This window comes from Numenius arquata, chromosome Z, assembly GCF_964106895.1.
Source record: "Numenius arquata chromosome Z, bNumArq3.hap1.1, whole genome shotgun sequence".
Lineage (NCBI taxonomy): Eukaryota > Metazoa > Chordata > Aves > Charadriiformes > Scolopacidae > Numenius > Numenius arquata.
In genome coordinates, this window is record NC_133616.1 from 40,698,302 (window position 1) to 40,715,291 (window position 16,990).

Consider the following 16,990-nt stretch of genomic DNA (forward strand, 5'->3'; position numbering starts at 1 on the left):
CCCTATTGTTTCATGATAATAGTTTCTATGTAAATATTTTTATGCAGTTCATGTAAAGAGTCTTGTCAGTCACTATTCTGCTCCCAATAGTAATTAACACTTCAAAATTTAAAGAAAAGCCACTTGAGTAATTTATAACAGCAAAAAATCTGTATAAGCGTCAACTTTCACTACTGTGTGAGTCTATGCATTACATATGACAGCCTTAAAATCATCATTACAGAGCTCAATTTAGAACAAAATACCCAACTTCTCTTCAGACCACTGAGCTGAATATGTATCCACAAGGTACTATTTGTGCTTTAAACTCTTCATCAGAGGTAAACCCTGCCTATAAATGTTACCAAGGGCATAAAAGGCTGGGCCAAATGATTGCTATTTCCAAACCAGATAAAATGTCAGCAGACTTGAGTAGAAACTGCATGTAGAACTAAACTAATACAACACTTAGTAATAGTAGATTTAGTCACTAAATAGAATAGCATAGCACATAGAATAGCATAGATAATAGAATAGCACAAATTAGCTAAAACTGTAGAACTAAATCACTAACTTAATAAACCTGAGTTACAGCTAAAGTGAATAAAATACTTCTAACTGAGCCCTGTAAGTTGCAAAAAAGCTTCCAAAAGTCTGTGAGCTGAAGTCCTATGCATCTGGACAGTCTAGTTTTCCTTTAATCAGACTGGTAAGTCAGTTTTAGCACAAAAAAAAGTGTGTTCATCAGTAAAAGTTCTTTATTTTTTTTAAAATAACATCTTTCCTACCATCCAAATGACAACTTGTGATTTTTTCTCTAGCAATATACAAGCAAAAGATGATTCATGAAAATATGAATGTTATTCTTCCATATGAAAATTAAATCATACCTCATTTTCCACATGAAGATCAACTTCACCAACACACTGCATAGAACTAAAAAAGTTACTGAACTTTTCATTGATTTGCTCAATCAGCTTTTTCAAGGGGTTTAGCCACCTTTCTTTCACCTAGAAGCAGACACATCCATGTAAAACCATTTTTAGTAACTGAATTTTCATTTAGATAGCACTTAAGTTCAAAAATACCATAATTACAGAAGCTAAAAATCTCAGTTTACACTCAAGAAAACTTGGAATGTTATCCTTTATTTCTGTACATACATACTATTCCAATAAAAAAAAATACTGATACAGAAGTGATAATTTCAGCTATTACCTGTGAAATGTTTTGCTTATAGTTATCCAATTCATTTTTCTTTTCCTCTAGATACTCCGTTAACTGCTGTATTTCTTGTGTCTGCTTATTGTATTCTTCAACAACCTGCCAGAATAAAAAAAAAGCAGTCAACAAAATGTTTGATTATACAGCCAATTCTAACCTTGACTGTAAAAATACCACACTGCACTGATTCTGTCCAAACACAATTCTAAAAATTATTGCATTGCACACTGAACAAGATACATCTCTTAACTTTAAAGCAAAGAAAATGTAAAGCATTGCTGATTTCAGGTTACTGCAACTTTTTTTTTTTGTCTAAAAGGCACAGAACACACTGTTCTTTTGGAAGAACCTACTTAAAATTCTAATAGATGCAGAATCTGGCATTTACAGCACATTGTTCCTGCTGTCTAGCTTATTATACCAAGAGATCTAGCACAGAGTGGGAAGCAAGTACAATACGGGTGGAGGGGGAGGAAAAGAGGGTGGAGGGAAAGCAGTGAACATGCCGAAGCATTCAGGCCTGTGAAACAAGAGGCCCTGGTTTTCTCTTCATTCAGAACGGCATCAATTTCCTCCAATGTGGTCGGAAGAGCCTGAAAAGCCTACAAGAGAAAGGATGCACGTGTTACACAGCAATGCTAATGGACTCAAGTTTGCTAAAAAGGAATTGAATAAGCCATAAAATATTCTATTACTTTTAATCAGGATGTCACATCTTCAAAATTTAACAGACCAAGATTTCCTCACAAACTATTGTGGACAGAATAAGGCCAGAAGCGTTACTACATAACAAAGATATGCAATTAACTTCTCCTTAGTTGCCTACTTTGTGCAGGTACAGATGCTCACAGACTTGGTATGAGCCAGGGGCTACACTAGTTAAGACAAGCAAATACTTCCAGAGGCTGGGAAGACCTCCAGGTAAGTAGGCGTGCCCAGATTTCAGTTCTTTTTTGTTGCTCCACTAGAGCAAGAAGCTAGAAAAATACAGTCTCTAATTATTTCTATGAACACAAAACTATGGATTTTAATTGAAATTTCAGATCAGATTTTCTCTCCCCTGTGCATAGAACAAAGTGATAGTCAGAGGATATCCCAGCACAATTTAAAGGTGCTGTAAAAGGGTAAGTGACAATATATGAGTTAACACTAACAGAAGTATACATGATCCTTACTGGTAATCTTCTAATATAAAATAAATAATACTTTAAACTTTTTGCTGGAGAAGTTATAATGGTGCACATAATCTAAAATTTAAGAGACGTGGAGATTTGTTTTTGTACGTACAGTTTGAAATTCTTTTGGAAGATGTTGATCTGGACTCAGTTTGCAGACCTGCCGAGCTTTTTTCAGCAATTCCTTGCAGTTTTCTGTAAGAACTCGCTTCCTATCATCCAGCTCACGAAATCGTTGCTGTTAAAGATGATATTAAAGTACACATTTTTTAACTTTATTATAAATTTGCAGAGGTGACACTAGCACACTGGCAACAAACAACATCCGAATCAGAGAACACAGGTGAAATCAGACTGCTTAAAGACTGAAAATCTCCGTTTCACACACAGAACTCATTCTGCCTCTCTACTCAAAGTCAACAGATGCCAAGATAAACTGATCAAAAGCATATTCTTGTAATATAGTTAAATTTATTTTCTCTCAAGTAGACCAGTGTGCATGTAGATTCACTATACGTCTCAAAACAGACTATTTTACAGGAAATTCCCTACAGGCCAAACCACTACTACTGTGAGCCTTACTTATTATTAGCTCCCATTTAACTGTATTTATCTGCTTGGGAGACCATGGTGGAGATGACGTGCATTGAATAAATGGTATTTTAGCTGAAATTTTACAGAGTAAATATCATAATTACACAATCAGAAGTACCTCCTTTGTTGTTTCATATTCTACCTCTGCAATACAGACAGCAAAATACAACACTGAAACACACATGATTTTTAAACTACTAAACCAGAAAAATAAATGAAAAGCAGATACAGTTTCTGTTTTTAAACGGCAGTCTCAAGGCTAAACTCTTTGGAACTTACTACAGGTAAGCCCTATGACTTTTATAATGCAATGTTACAACAACAGTAGTACCTTCATGAAACACCAAGCTAAAGATCATCTCAAGTAAGTAGTATTCAGGTAAAAAACTCGGAGAGCCTGAAGTATCTCTTCCCCTCTGTGCCCAAAAATCTCACTCACTTATCTCTATACACGTGGTCCCTACCTCAGGCCTGCTGCCTGAGCTGGCTGCTGTCTCCCAGCTCAGGTGAGCACCCACCTGCAGAGAGCTGGGAGCGGCCAACAGCTGCTCCACAGCGAAAAGCAGTACATGCCAAGATACTTGAGCTATTAATCCAAGTTATTTTACCATTTACTATACATTTACTCAGTCATTACACATGCAATCCATCTTTTTAACAGATGGGTACACCATAGTAATACACGGAGTTCACTTATTTCAGAGGCACAAAATTCTAACTCAAAATCCATACGTACAGTATTTTGCTTCAGAGCTTTCTTCTGAGACTGTGGAAAGGTTAGTTACATTCCTAGACTTGGGAGAGCTGTATCTTCCCAATTTTTATTGTTGCGTACTTCAGTTAAATATGAGAGCCCTCCAGTGGCAAAAAAAAATTTGAAGTGTTCATCTGGAGATTATACAATTAGATAAATGTTTATTCTACATTTTTAAAATAAAAGAAACAGACCTGATAGCAACTTGCATTACTTTCTGGTAATTTAATTAATCTTTATCTATGAAATACAACAGAAGCAGTAGTAACAGATATGATCAAGAGTGATCATCAATGGAGTTCTCACACTCACTCAAGAATTAGGACTGCTGTTCTCTACAGGATGTATTAACTCAAATATCCCGGTTTTCCTTCCCTCCACCTAGCACTAGGAAATAGATTTTGCATTAGAGGTAAGCATTTCACAATCTTCATAAACACACAGTAAAGATATTTTTCTACACTCTGTCGATGTTTTCCAAAGGGTAAAAAAAAAAGGAAAAAGAAAAAAGAGGCCTTTTTTAGATTTCCCCCCTGCCTCCACTTGGTGGAGTCTATTGTAGAGAAGGAAGAAAATGTCCCATGGAGGCAAGAAGGAATGGCATTAGAGCTATACAGACAAACCAGCAATAAGTGGAGGACATAACCTCCTTTTGGTTACAGCCAAGACCTTATGTCATTCTGAATTAGCACAAATAAAACTGTACACCACAATGCTTATGTTCAATTACACATCTGCATATCACCTCTAATACATTCAATAAGCAACTTTTTTGGAATATTTTAGAAAGTTCTAAATTCAAACTGGACTATATTTTGGATCCCAGAAATTTAAAAGCCAATCGGCTTCATCTGAAATGCATTTGACCTCATCATAAGGAGGTAATCCTTATTACGGATCCTGTGAAAGACAACACATCAATACTTTTTTTTTTAATAGAAGAAACATCAGTTCTATACTGATGTGTTTGACCATTTCCAGAGCCAAAGTAAATTCTGAATCATTGGAATCGGAAAATATCAGCTCTCAATTGTACATAAAGCTCCCACTTGAAACCCTGCAGAGCTGTATGAAACAAGATTTCAGGTTGATCTCTATGCACTGAAAATCTGAGATAGATTCAACATTGAATATGCCTGACCCAAGCCTAAGGCAAGTAAAATTATTCAGGGTGTGAAAAGGAAAATACGTATTTGGGCAGAGGAAAACCTTAGCAACAGAAGGAAGCAATGGACATTTGATGTGGCTATGAGGCACATGCTAGAATAAATGCACTGACAGTTCAGCAACAAGGTCAGTCTCAATTTTCATTCAGCTTTGCCAGTTGACTGTCATGGCTACATGCTAAAAAAAGTTAGGTAAATAAAAATACACAAGTTTTGATTCCTTCTCCCTCTTATATAGTCAAAAGTGTATTGCAATGTTAAGGCTCCTGTTGATTTCCTGAAGGTGTCTCAATAAAACCCATCTAGATAAAAAGTAGGAAGAATTAACATTTTGAACAGGGATGCTACCATGAAAAATCATAGCCTAGACAGAGCTTTACATTTGTTTCAGCCAACAGCATAAGAACCAATTTGGAAAGAGCTTTATCTGGGTACTCCAAGGAAGTTCTGGACTACCATGAGGCTGTGATTACAGCTTCCTGAAAGGCATCTACCAAACAGCAGAAACCAATCATATTTTGTGTTAGCAAGCAATTTGTATTCTGTTGTACTCATCAGTACTACAACTGGTTTTGTTCAAAATAAGAAGCTGGTTGAAGAAAATATAGTTACCAGAAGCCAATGTTTTCTCATGAATTGGTGTTGGAACGCATGCTCAGTGACAGCATTTAATTATTTGAAGTTTGGAAATTTATACATAGAAAAACATAATCTGCATTTTCTTAAAACTTGGCTTAAGGAGCAAATGCTGCAGTGTACATACTGAGTATTAATATGAATTATTTAAACAAATTTACACCAAATGAACCTGAAAATTAACAAGCTATCAAAGCAAGACAATTAGCAAGACTTTTTCAAGCAACCATCATAAACATGCAGGCAACTGTGCCAATTATCTAATGAGCAGATGGGGCTAACAATCCTCCCCAACGTTCAGTATGGGTCACAAACACAGATTTGCTTCTTAGGCTCATTAAATAAATTAAATACAAGGAGTTGTTAAAATAACACTAAGGTTCCCACTTGAGCTGCAATGACAAAATACAAACCCCAGAAATCTGTTGTTGCTAACTTGATTTGGTGGAAAACATGTACTTTTTTGGCCTTTCCACCTAAATGGTTAAAAAAACCCCACCATAAAGCTACAAACTTGTTGCTCTCTCCGCAGTATCCCAGTGCCAAGACCTCACAAAAGGAACATATGCGATCTTCTCTTAGATGTACTCAGTGGGATTTGTGTTTGCTTCAAATGTTAATCAGATATTTACTCAGGTATTATAAAGACTCAAGATTGCTTGGGAGATAAACACCATGAATAGGCGCTAAGCATTAACAAAGTTTTGCTTCATTTCCAATGAATCCAATTTCAATGAATGTATCAGGACCAGCACATGACCTATAAAAATGTCCGATGATTAAATAGAGAGTTGATGGTTCCATAATTGTAACGTTTAGACTCTAATTTAACTCACTACACAGCTTTTGTAGAATATACTTATTTCTATTTCTATTTGGCTTCCTCCTTTTTTTCAGGTTTATTTATTTTATAAAACATGCAGCAACGGTGTGCAAGACTTCCTTGAAGTGTTGTGATAGCATCCTCACAGGCAGCTTGGGAGCAAGACTACCTTAACACAGTACCACTGTAGAAAAAAAAAATGCATCACAGCCAAAGCCACTAAGAAGTCGGAGTGAAGGGTCAATTATACATAGTATTTCAAATAACACTTAATTTGAGATGAAGCTAAGAAATATTGAGTTTTCCCCATGAAAGCGCATCTCTTAAGGCAGAAAATAAGAAATAAACCACATACATTTTTCATAGGGAAACACAGGAAAGAGAATTTCTGAAAAAAGGGGCTGAAGACTTAATTCAAAGACTCAACATACTGTATACAGCGAACCGTGGCTTTGGATGAAAACTTAAGGTGTACTTGAATACTCAGACTTTTCCTCTAGAGCAATTAAACTTCTCGAAATTCTAGTAACTAGTATTACTGATTTTAGGGTAGGTTTTCTGTTTTAATGTTCCAAGAACAAACCATGCAAAACATAAGCTCTGATATCTCCTCTACTTATGTGGTTGAATATAACTCGGTAACAACGGCTAATGGGACTTCAGCTGACTCAAACACCTCTTCATTATGGAAAGAAGCAATTCCTGTTTAATGCAGAATTATCAGAACATTTACCTTACGAGTCCTGTCTACTGATCTGACCAGACATCTACCTATGCAACAGCCTAAACTACTCTCTAAACAACGAGGAAGATGGGGGCAGAGAGAACTACAAATACTAAATAAGCTTCCCAGTGACGATATACACTGCCCAACATGAGGTTCATGGCCTTATAATACATTCTTACTCCTTCCTAAGCTCCAGCAATGAAGCTATTTGCATTGGAGTTTGATAAAATCTGCTTAACAGCTGCATCACATGAGGGAATTGATGCAACAGTGATTTTCCAAGTAACATGCTGGACTTGTCTCTGTCTTCAAGTTACTTTTTGCTCCTCTTAGGAAATTCTCCTCTTCCTGAGTTTCCTGTAAGTGATGACACCTATATCGTTAAGTGGTTTTCAAAATATATGCCAAGGTAATTCTTTTTGGAAGCGCATATCCATCCAAAATAACTATCACTTACCTTTCAAACTGCTTTCCAATTTAACAGCGATTTTTTTTGTGGATCAAATTGAATTAGCAGTAGGTTATAGTTAACCTGACTTAGCATTCTGTACTCTGACAGATTTTTCCCCAGTACACTGAAAGATTTAACTACTACACAAATACAAAAAATTGACGGCTATGCACCAATCCATGAGAGATCACAGCACCACCTGTTCTTAGGAGAAAGTACTTGTCTGTGGAACTATTTCCTCAGAGACTGTCTTTTTACCTGAACACAGTATAGGTTCCTAATACGATCAACAGAAGGAATGTTTATCCTCCTTTCTGTCCTCTAAAAAAGGCATTTAATTACAGTTAGGAGCAAATAAGCCATGAAAGAAAGGTAAAAAAGCTCTGTCTTCTCTGATACAGTACTTGCTGGTTCATCTTGAGATTGTGTCTCTCGTATGGGTTAGGGCTACTAGTCTATGGCAGACTCAGAAGAAAAATATTACTTCCAAATAACAGCTAGCTTTTTTACACACATTATGCATTACAATAAAAAGATACAGGACATGATGACTGATCAGTATACTTCCACAGAAGCTGTCTTAATTGAAGAAGGCAAAGCTCCCACTCAGCTTAGAGAAAGAGGCTGAAGACAAACTACAGAAATTAAAGTAAATATTTAGCAACACTAATACCCATTTCTAAACAAAGACACAGAAGCATCATTTTCTATATCATAAAGGCTTCCACAGAAGATATTTTCATAGTAGACTTCCCAGTATTCATAGAAACGGTTACCTCTGCAGCTCTTAGCTGTACACTTGCTGCTTTATACTCTGATTCTAGTCTGTTCTTCTCAGCAGCCACTGTAGTGCTCTGAAGAACCAAATCTGCTTTGAGGATGTTCAGCGATATACAGTTCTACACAGGAAAACAGAAAATGTCATTTTTTTTCCACAAAAGACTCAAAACTGATATAATCATTCTCGGGATTTAGAAACTAACAATTTTTTGGTCATAGCATACAATCTCACACTGCGTTCAGCTCCTCCACATTGCTGTCTATCAAATTCAATGAAAAGGAAAGGTGACTTTTTGGTGACCCAAGCTCTTCAAGGTGTATAGTTCGCATGTACTTCTAATCTGTAAGTATATACATATCATTTGCAACCAAATAATTTAACACCAAAAAAGCACATTCTCTTTCCCTGCACTATATAATCACATGTGAAATGTAAGAAATGACAAAGCCATGTCAATTCTTTCTTAGACACAGAAACCAACAGTTGGATTTTGGTGGACTTCGTAAGTCACACACAGAGATGTCAAAAAATAAACAGAGAAGGTATATGCCTCTCTCACTGACAATGCAAGATGACTGATCGGATGGACAGTGAGTCTAGTGTCTTATGTTTTAACTGGGATAGCGTATAATAATAGGAAGCAGCTCTATTTCGGAAGTTTCATAACAGGCTTTAGTGATCCCCAAAACCTAGTTTGACAACATTGACATTAAAATGGTTGTTCCTTTAAACCAGTCAGCCTCAGGAGTGGTCTAGGGGCTTCAAAATCAGCAATATACTCTTGATATGTGTAAAGCGTAGCTTCAAACCTCAAATTATGGGGCACTGAGAACAGCAGTTTACCTTTTTTTTTTTTAACAATTGGCATAAAAATACAGAGGAATCCTCTCCCTTAATGAAAGGGAGAACAAGGTTCCAATTGTAGACCTAGAGGACCAGGCAGGAAGAAGTTTTGAGAGCTTCTGACCACAACAGTGAGCCAACGTCTGAGATCTTTACTGTTCGTTGTTTTAACGCAAACTTTCTGCAGTGTGAACTTAAGACACATGAACACGTTTATTCATTTCCAATCCACTTAAACAGTTTAAAAAAAAACTATCAGGGAAGTAAACTGAAAAAAAGTCATAACAAAAGGAGATCAAAAATGGAAAAAGTTAAGATTATTCGAAGACAACAGCACAAAGAGAACTGCATGCAAAAGCAGTACCAGAATCTGAAACAGTGGAACAAGGCTGCCTCTGTCAACTGGTTGTAAAGTATCAACGCGTATTAGGTATGTGCCAAGTACACTCTGCCTTGTGTATTTGTGTAAATGTATATGCAGCCTATCACTCTAGTTGACTGTTCCACACAAGCCTCAGAACTATTAAAAAAGTGATCATATTGCCACCATTCAAAGTCACAAAAATCCCATATATGTTTCAACCTTCCTTCTGTGGCAGTAGTATGTCTGAAACATATGACTACCTAAGTTTTTATCACTTTAACAGCCTACAGCTAGTGTAAGTACCAAACCCAATGAAGAAAGTACAAGGACTCCCATAAACTTGGAAGCATTCATGTTTGGTTTGGGGATCACCAGAAATGTATGGACTTCAAAAATTTGATACAACACATAATGAAACATCTTTCTTGTATCAGACCATTTTCTTTTCTTCAGTATGTACTCGGATATTTTTCCTACAGCACATACAGTGTGAAAATTAAGCTGATACACAACTGAAATAAATCCCCTTTGTAATCAATAACTATTTCAGGCAAATACCATCCGTCCTCCCCTAGGCCCCTGATATACTGACAAATAAACAGTACACGTCAAATCTGTTTTCCTATACTGGGTGAAAAAGACATTAAGACACTCCTTCAGGCAGGTCATATGGCAGTCAGTAAACAACTTCAGCTGCACTTTCCAACAGCAACACACTTGGACAGTTTACATTCTGGGAAAGGGACATCGAATAAAAAAATAAAAAGTGTGTTCTACAAATTCCTGTTTAAAACAGAGCATTTGCACAAGTTTTGAAAAAAGCTACTTATCAGTACTATTACTACCTGCAGAAGTTCTGCAAGTTCTGTAAGGTAATCTACAGCCTAAGCAACCCTTTTAACATAGCAGGTGTCTTCTGCCACTCTTTGGCATTTTCAAAATCGCTTTGGCTATCTGACCCAAAGGTCATCTTTGAAAGACTCCAATTGCTGCAGTCCATGCCCATCAACAAACAGCAGCAGCTGACCCATTTGGAATATTGTTTTCTTTATTTATTATATATTATTTTATTTGTTATAGAAATACCAGCAACTGAACTGTACTGACTCAGTTCAAAGGTAATATTCAACTCTTTCCAGGGGTAAGCAAGAACACATTTCAACATTACTAAGGCATGGCAAAGCTCAAAGTGGCTGCAAGAATGGCACCATTCCTTGCCGAGTGCAAAAGCACAGGCAGATTCCCTTGGAACTAAAAGTAACTGGTTTTTGTTCCTTAGTTATTAAAAAAAAAAAACTAAGAAAATTCACCTTGTGAATGGCAGCTCCTACTATTAGGGCTTCCAGGCTAAGCTAAAGCAACAATTAAGTCCAGACTGCTTTCTCCTTTTTTGAGTTAAAGAAAACCTCACAACATTGGAGCCTGAGACTTGATACTTTTCCCATCCTAGCCCGCTTCCATAATCATGGATCCTTACAGTTTCAGGTCAATTTTTCACATGACTAATAACTACTCCTTTTTTTTCTCCAATAAAAACAAAAAAAGGAGACAATGAAATAGGTGGAAAGAAAAAGTCACAGAATTATGCAGTATTCTGAAAAATTCTGAAAAAAAAAGGCTGCAGTGGTTACACTTCAGTTAATTCCTAGTTCATTCCTGTACTTAGTGAATCAGACATGGACTTCAAGACTTCAGTCACTCAGAGTCTAAATCAACACAAGCAAATGATCTACAAGTAAAATCAACGACAGATGAACAAGTTAAAGTTCATAAAAGCTTCAAAAGATGTTTATCTTGAAGCAAGTTAGCTCATAAACATTTACAGTAACACATCCAAATGTTGCATACCTCCTACATAAGTTATAAGAATTGGACTTTTCACAACAGTGAAACACATACCAAGTTAAAAATACATACCTTTATGAGATGCATTAATTCAGTAACAAGTCTTGCTTTTTGGGTATTTATTTCTTTGATCTTTATATTTGCCTGTTGAGATTCCTTCTCTAGGTCGATAGCATCTTGTTCCAGCTGTTTTAAACTATGGGAGGAATCAATATTTGATTAATCTTGATCAAAAAAAAATTGTTCAAAAATACAAAAACTATTAAAATTGGTAATGTTAGATAGCAAGAACAGGAATTTGTATACCTAAACATTCCCAATCTATGCACATTAAACCTAAAAAATTAAAAAAAAAAAAAATTAAAGAAATTCTGATTTTGGCTACTAAGGGCATCACTTAGCAACCATACTCCTTTACTTCTGTAAATTTCAGGATTAAAAATTAAAAAAAAACCAACAAACTATCAATCAATGTAAGGATGACATTTTTCTTCTGCTGCTAGTTCCTTGCAACAATACAACACAGAAGAGTTCAGGAGGTCTGCTTAATTCTTATTACATCAACTAATAAAAAAACTTGTGTCCTCAACTTAATGCAGAAAAACAGAATTTTCACTCATTTCAAACCTCAAACACACGTAATTATGAAGAACTTCATATGAAATAATCATGATGTTTAGTGAGCTGCAAAGCATTTGGGGATCTTCAAAAATGGCCAGACCAAAGGGATGATCCAGGAAACTACAAACCAATCATTCTTTCTTTGATCCCTGGGAAAATTGTGGAGCAAGTCTCCTCAGAAAACTATTCTAGCGGCATAAGGAAGAAGTTGATTAGGAAGAATCAGCAAGAATTTACCAAGGGTACCTCATACCTGATGAGCCCAAATATAAAAAACCTGGATGACAGGAGAAAAAGTGGTTACCATCTACCTCAATTTCAGCAAGGAGTTCCATTAGGTTATCTGATAAAAAGCTCACCTGCACACCCAAAAAGGAAAGACAATAGCAGGTTGGGGAAGGCCAAATACCACCCTACCCTGGCTACCCTCAGGTCCATCACAGGACCCATCAGCCCATGAACCATCTCCACAAGCCCAGAAGAGCACAGGGGCAACCTAGCAGGTGGGAATCCAAATCAAGGACTCAGAGGAAGTGACAGCCTGTCCTAGGACAGTCTCGACACCATTGTCCACATGTGAAACCCAACAAGTTAAGTCAACACCACAGCACACTCTGGACTGAGGGTGGTGTATTATGGGATGTAGCAGAAAAGCTTTTTGCAACTGCACAGGACTTAGTATTGGATATTCAGGGGAGAAACCAAATGTGGGGAAACAGAGGGATCTAGATGACTTGGAGAGGAATAAATGTGGGAAAACGGAGGGATATGGGGATAAAAGGGACTGTTACACGTAAATAGCTGGCTAGTCAAGTCAATATGCTTGTCCAGCCATGCCTAATTGGCACTTTGCCTTCTTATCCAATTCCATTTTTCACTTGTTTCCTGGGTGAGGGACTCTCTATTCAGCATTCATGTGTATGTATGGGAGTGTAAGTGCACGCAAATACAGTCAGATCACAAGTCAGAGGAGAGGGCTTGCTTGTCCATGGTGCCAGCAACTGGCAAGACCAGAGTGAGTAGACTTAAGTGACAGCCACTGGAGTGGGCCCACAGGTCAGAGGCCTGTGTGTTCATGGTGACAGCATCTGGCACAAGTGCAGGTGTGCAAGCAAGCATTTGATCCCTAAGGAAGACCAAGTCGGACTAGCTGGCAAGTAGGTGAAGTGGCCTGGGAGCCAAGGAGGTATGTGTGTCAGTAAAGCTGAGACCACAGGAGGAGATGACTATTGGAGGGCCCAGGGGTCCAGCATGGTTGCCAGTGACTGGAAGTTTGCTGTCTCTAGGGATGAGACCTGATGACCTGTGTATGTATTTAAGGGTAAGCTGACAGGTGTACTGGCTACTGGGTGGGACTAGGCAAGTCATGGCTATGTCTGCACATGTGCATGCCTGTGTGTCTCTGAGGGCTACTGGGAAACCAGGAAGACCCAGCCAGTTCTGCATGCGTGAGCACATGAATGTGCAAGGCAGCCTGTACAGGCAACGCAACAGGGCTGCAGCCTCAGGGGTTTGCATGTCCAGGTACCAGCAACTGGGGAGACTAACAACAGGGACAGCTACTGTGCAGACTTGAAGTGTCTGGACCCAGCTGCTGATGGGATCCACATTGCCCATATGTATGCGTAGGAGTCTCACTAAGGAAGCCCTGTCCTCCGCAGTCAGAGTAGGAAAATTATGAGGCCCCTGGTGCTGTGTTTGCCCAGTTGCTCTGTGTGTCTATCTGTGCTGTGCCACTGACACTGTGTGTAAATATGTATATACATGCTGTTTAGATGTGCTCTGTGTAAATGTGTCTTCTCTGGAGACAGGCTCAGCCTCACTAGTGGTTGCACCTGGGAGCATTAAGCTGCATCAGCCTCACCTTCCTCTCAGGCTGCTGGATCCAGACTCATCCCCCTAACTTTTTCAATGCTGTTTTCCACAATATTGTTGTACTCAAGTTGGAAGACTTCAGTTTGGATGGATGGAAGCCCAGATGGGTAAAAAAAACAATAAAAAGGTGGCTGGATGGTCATGCTCTGAGGGTCGTGGTTAGTCTGTTGTATTCTGCCTGGAGGCCAGTATAAAGTTGGGTACCACAGGATTAAGAACTGGGACTTGTCCAGTTTAACATCCCTGTGAGCGACGCAGGGGAGCCGCCAGATGACACTAAACTTGGGGAAGCAACAGGGCTGCTGTTCAGAGGGGTCTGCTGAGTCTGGAGGGGCTGACAGAATGCTCACGAGACTCCACAAGAACAAATGCTGAGTCCTGCCCCTGTGAAGGAAGTAGATCCGGAAGTGTACAGGCTTGGGACAGACTGGCTGGGGAGCTCTGCAGAAAAGGACTTGAGGTACTGGGGGACAATGAGATGAGCATAAGTGAGCAGTGCGCCCTGGCAGCAACAAGGTCCCCCAGCATCCTTTGGCTGTATGAATGGAAGCACCCGCAGGAGGAAAGTGACTTTTCCTCTCTTCAGTACTGCACCCAGTTTTGCCCCCTGGCCCAAACATCAACAAACTGGAGCAAACCTGGGATGCAGCAAAGATGGCTAGGGCCTGCAGCACAGACCCTGTAAGGACAGGATGAGGGTGCTCAGCTTGTTCACCCTAGACAAGAGACAGCTTTGGGGCACCTAATAGCAAACCCCACTATTCTTCCTACAAGCAGGTCACTGACAGGACAGAACCAGGCTCTTATAAAAGGTACATAATAGACGGACGACAAACAGTGGACCCGAGTTGAAACAAAAAGATCCAGACTGGATGTCAGGAGAAACTTTTTGCCCATAAAGACAGTCAAGTAGTGGAACAGGATGTCCAAACTGGTTGTGCAATATCTACGGAGACTTTCAAGGTGCAGTGGGATACAGCACTGAAAACCTGATTTGAACTCAGGTGTTGACCTTGCTTTGGGAACACAGCTGGACTACAGATTACATTAAGTCCCTTCCAACCGAAGTGATTCTGTCATTATATATTACTTTCAAAATTATATCCAGCTTAATTCAGATACTCATATCAATTAGAAACAGGAACATTTGAAAACAGTTACAGTCACTGCAAGGATTATTTAAATAACTTCTATATATACAGAAAGACATCCACAATATACAAGAAAACTCGTAACAGCCCTGTCTGTATTTGTGTCAGGATTCTTACCCCTATTCAAAATTAAAAGTGTAATTTTTTCAAAGGGAACGATTTAACCAATATTTGTTTAGGGAAAGGGTTCACCTCCTGCTTTCAAACTGTATTCTGGCACCACCATCAACTTTCAGAAAATGAAAAGTAGTGTGGTATAACATCATATGGGAGTATTTGAGGGTACAAGGTCTGCTGGGACTGTGTTACAGGAGTGGAGGGAGGGAAGCCTGGGGCAATCTCATCTACACTGCCTTCTGGGAGCGTTAGCTTAAATCAAATACCTCTTGAGCTATGGCCAGGGTCTCCCTTATGACAAAGCAGTAATAGAAGAACTAATTGCAGAGGCCCACAAAACCAGGTAATACATTAAGAGAAATACTGTGGTCAACCAGGGTCCAACTCAATCCCTGACATGCTTATTTGGTACCATTTTTGTACATTTTTGTACATTATGGTATTACTAGATATGTGCTACCAAGACACTATGTAGTAACACTCAGTGAATGAGTACAATGATCTCTCACTGGAATCCTATGATTTCATTACAGGAAACCATTTGGAACATTGTTACATGCTTTCTCAAACACTGTTTTAATCTCCATTTCTAAACACCTTCTTTGTCTCATCACCTGTATCTGATGTTTAACAACTGGTTCCTTTGTAAGGGTAAAAGCACACTGCAGTAAGAGGAAGCCAAATTACCTTTGTTATTAAAATTGCTCATGTTTCTTAAATAATGTGGTTTGTTTCCTACCTATCATACTTCACACCAATTTTTGATTCCAACTGTCTTCTTCTGTTTCCTCTCTCTACAAGCTCCTTCTTCTGTTGCCTGAGCTCGTTGTCTCTGTGTTCCAGATATTTCTGTCTCTCAAACAACATAGTCAAACGCATATCCAATGACTTTAATGTGTTATTGATGTCCTGAAATAAAAGAACACACACCATTAGCATTCTTACTACAAACATACCACACTAACACATGCAAGTACGGTACGCTTATCGGATGATAAAATGGGTAGTAGTTCATATCATATACAGCACAGAAATAAATTCCTACCTGTTGCTGGTTTTCCAACTGTCTTCTTTCATCTGTGTCCACTGAACTACTGAGAAACTGTGCTGCCCTCAGGGATGTGTTAGTAGAGAGGACTAGGTTTGTGTAAGCAGATACTTTAACAACGTATCTTTCTTCTGCTGTGTATATTTGCCTAAGTTTGGTTTCTTGTATGACCTAAAAAACATACAAAAATATTAATCTGACAAAAGCATTACTTAAGGCAATGCTTTTCAAAACAAGGAATAAGCTAGCTAAAACCCACAGTAAAAAGTTCAGTTTATTAAAAACTCTGATTTGTTAGCAAGCCTTTGCAAAAAGATGATGCTAAGTTTAATGCATCATTATACTTGTAATTGAGACTGGTCAGAAAAGAACTGTTAAGATACTGTCAAACAGACTATGAGTTTGATTATTCTGATATTGCAAATAGACACTGAAAAGACCTATTAATATTTGTAATGCATCATGTACAGGCAGTACAAATATTAACACGTCTAAAGGAACTGGCTGGACGATCACACTCAAAGAGTTGTGGTCAACGGCTCAATGTCCCAGTGGTGACCAGTGACAAGTGGTGTTCCTCAAGGGTCAGTACTGGGACCAGTGCTGTTCAACATCTAAGTCAGTGACATGGACAGTGGGATTGAGGGCACTCTCAGCAAGTTTGCCAATGACACCAACCCATGTGGTGTGATTGACACGCTGGAGGAGAGGGATGCCATCCAGAGGGACCTGGACAGGCTTGAGAGGTGGGCCTGTGTGAACCTCATGAAGTTCAACCAAGTCAAGTGCAAGCTCCTGCACCTGGGTCAAAGCAAT

At 38.6% G+C, this 16,990-nt stretch overlaps 1 protein-coding gene across 1 annotated transcript in view; it reads right to left on the reverse strand.

The window, feature by feature from the left end:
* The window catches only part of SMC5 (structural maintenance of chromosomes 5), a 49,093-nt gene that overhangs the window by 6,953 nt on the left and 25,150 nt on the right, over positions 1–16,990 (reverse strand). Inside the window, exons 14-21 of the mRNA XM_074166661.1 lie at positions 16,172–16,345; positions 15,866–16,035; positions 11,435–11,558; positions 8,306–8,428; positions 2,491–2,616; positions 1,710–1,805; positions 1,198–1,302; positions 870–989 (exon numbers count right to left, since the gene is read on the reverse strand). Coding sequence (XP_074022762.1) covers positions 870–989; positions 1,198–1,302; positions 1,710–1,805; positions 2,491–2,616; positions 8,306–8,428; positions 11,435–11,558; positions 15,866–16,035; positions 16,172–16,345 — 1,038 coding nt within the window. The remainder of the gene's footprint in view (positions 1–869; positions 990–1,197; positions 1,303–1,709; positions 1,806–2,490; positions 2,617–8,305; positions 8,429–11,434; positions 11,559–15,865; positions 16,036–16,171; positions 16,346–16,990) is intronic.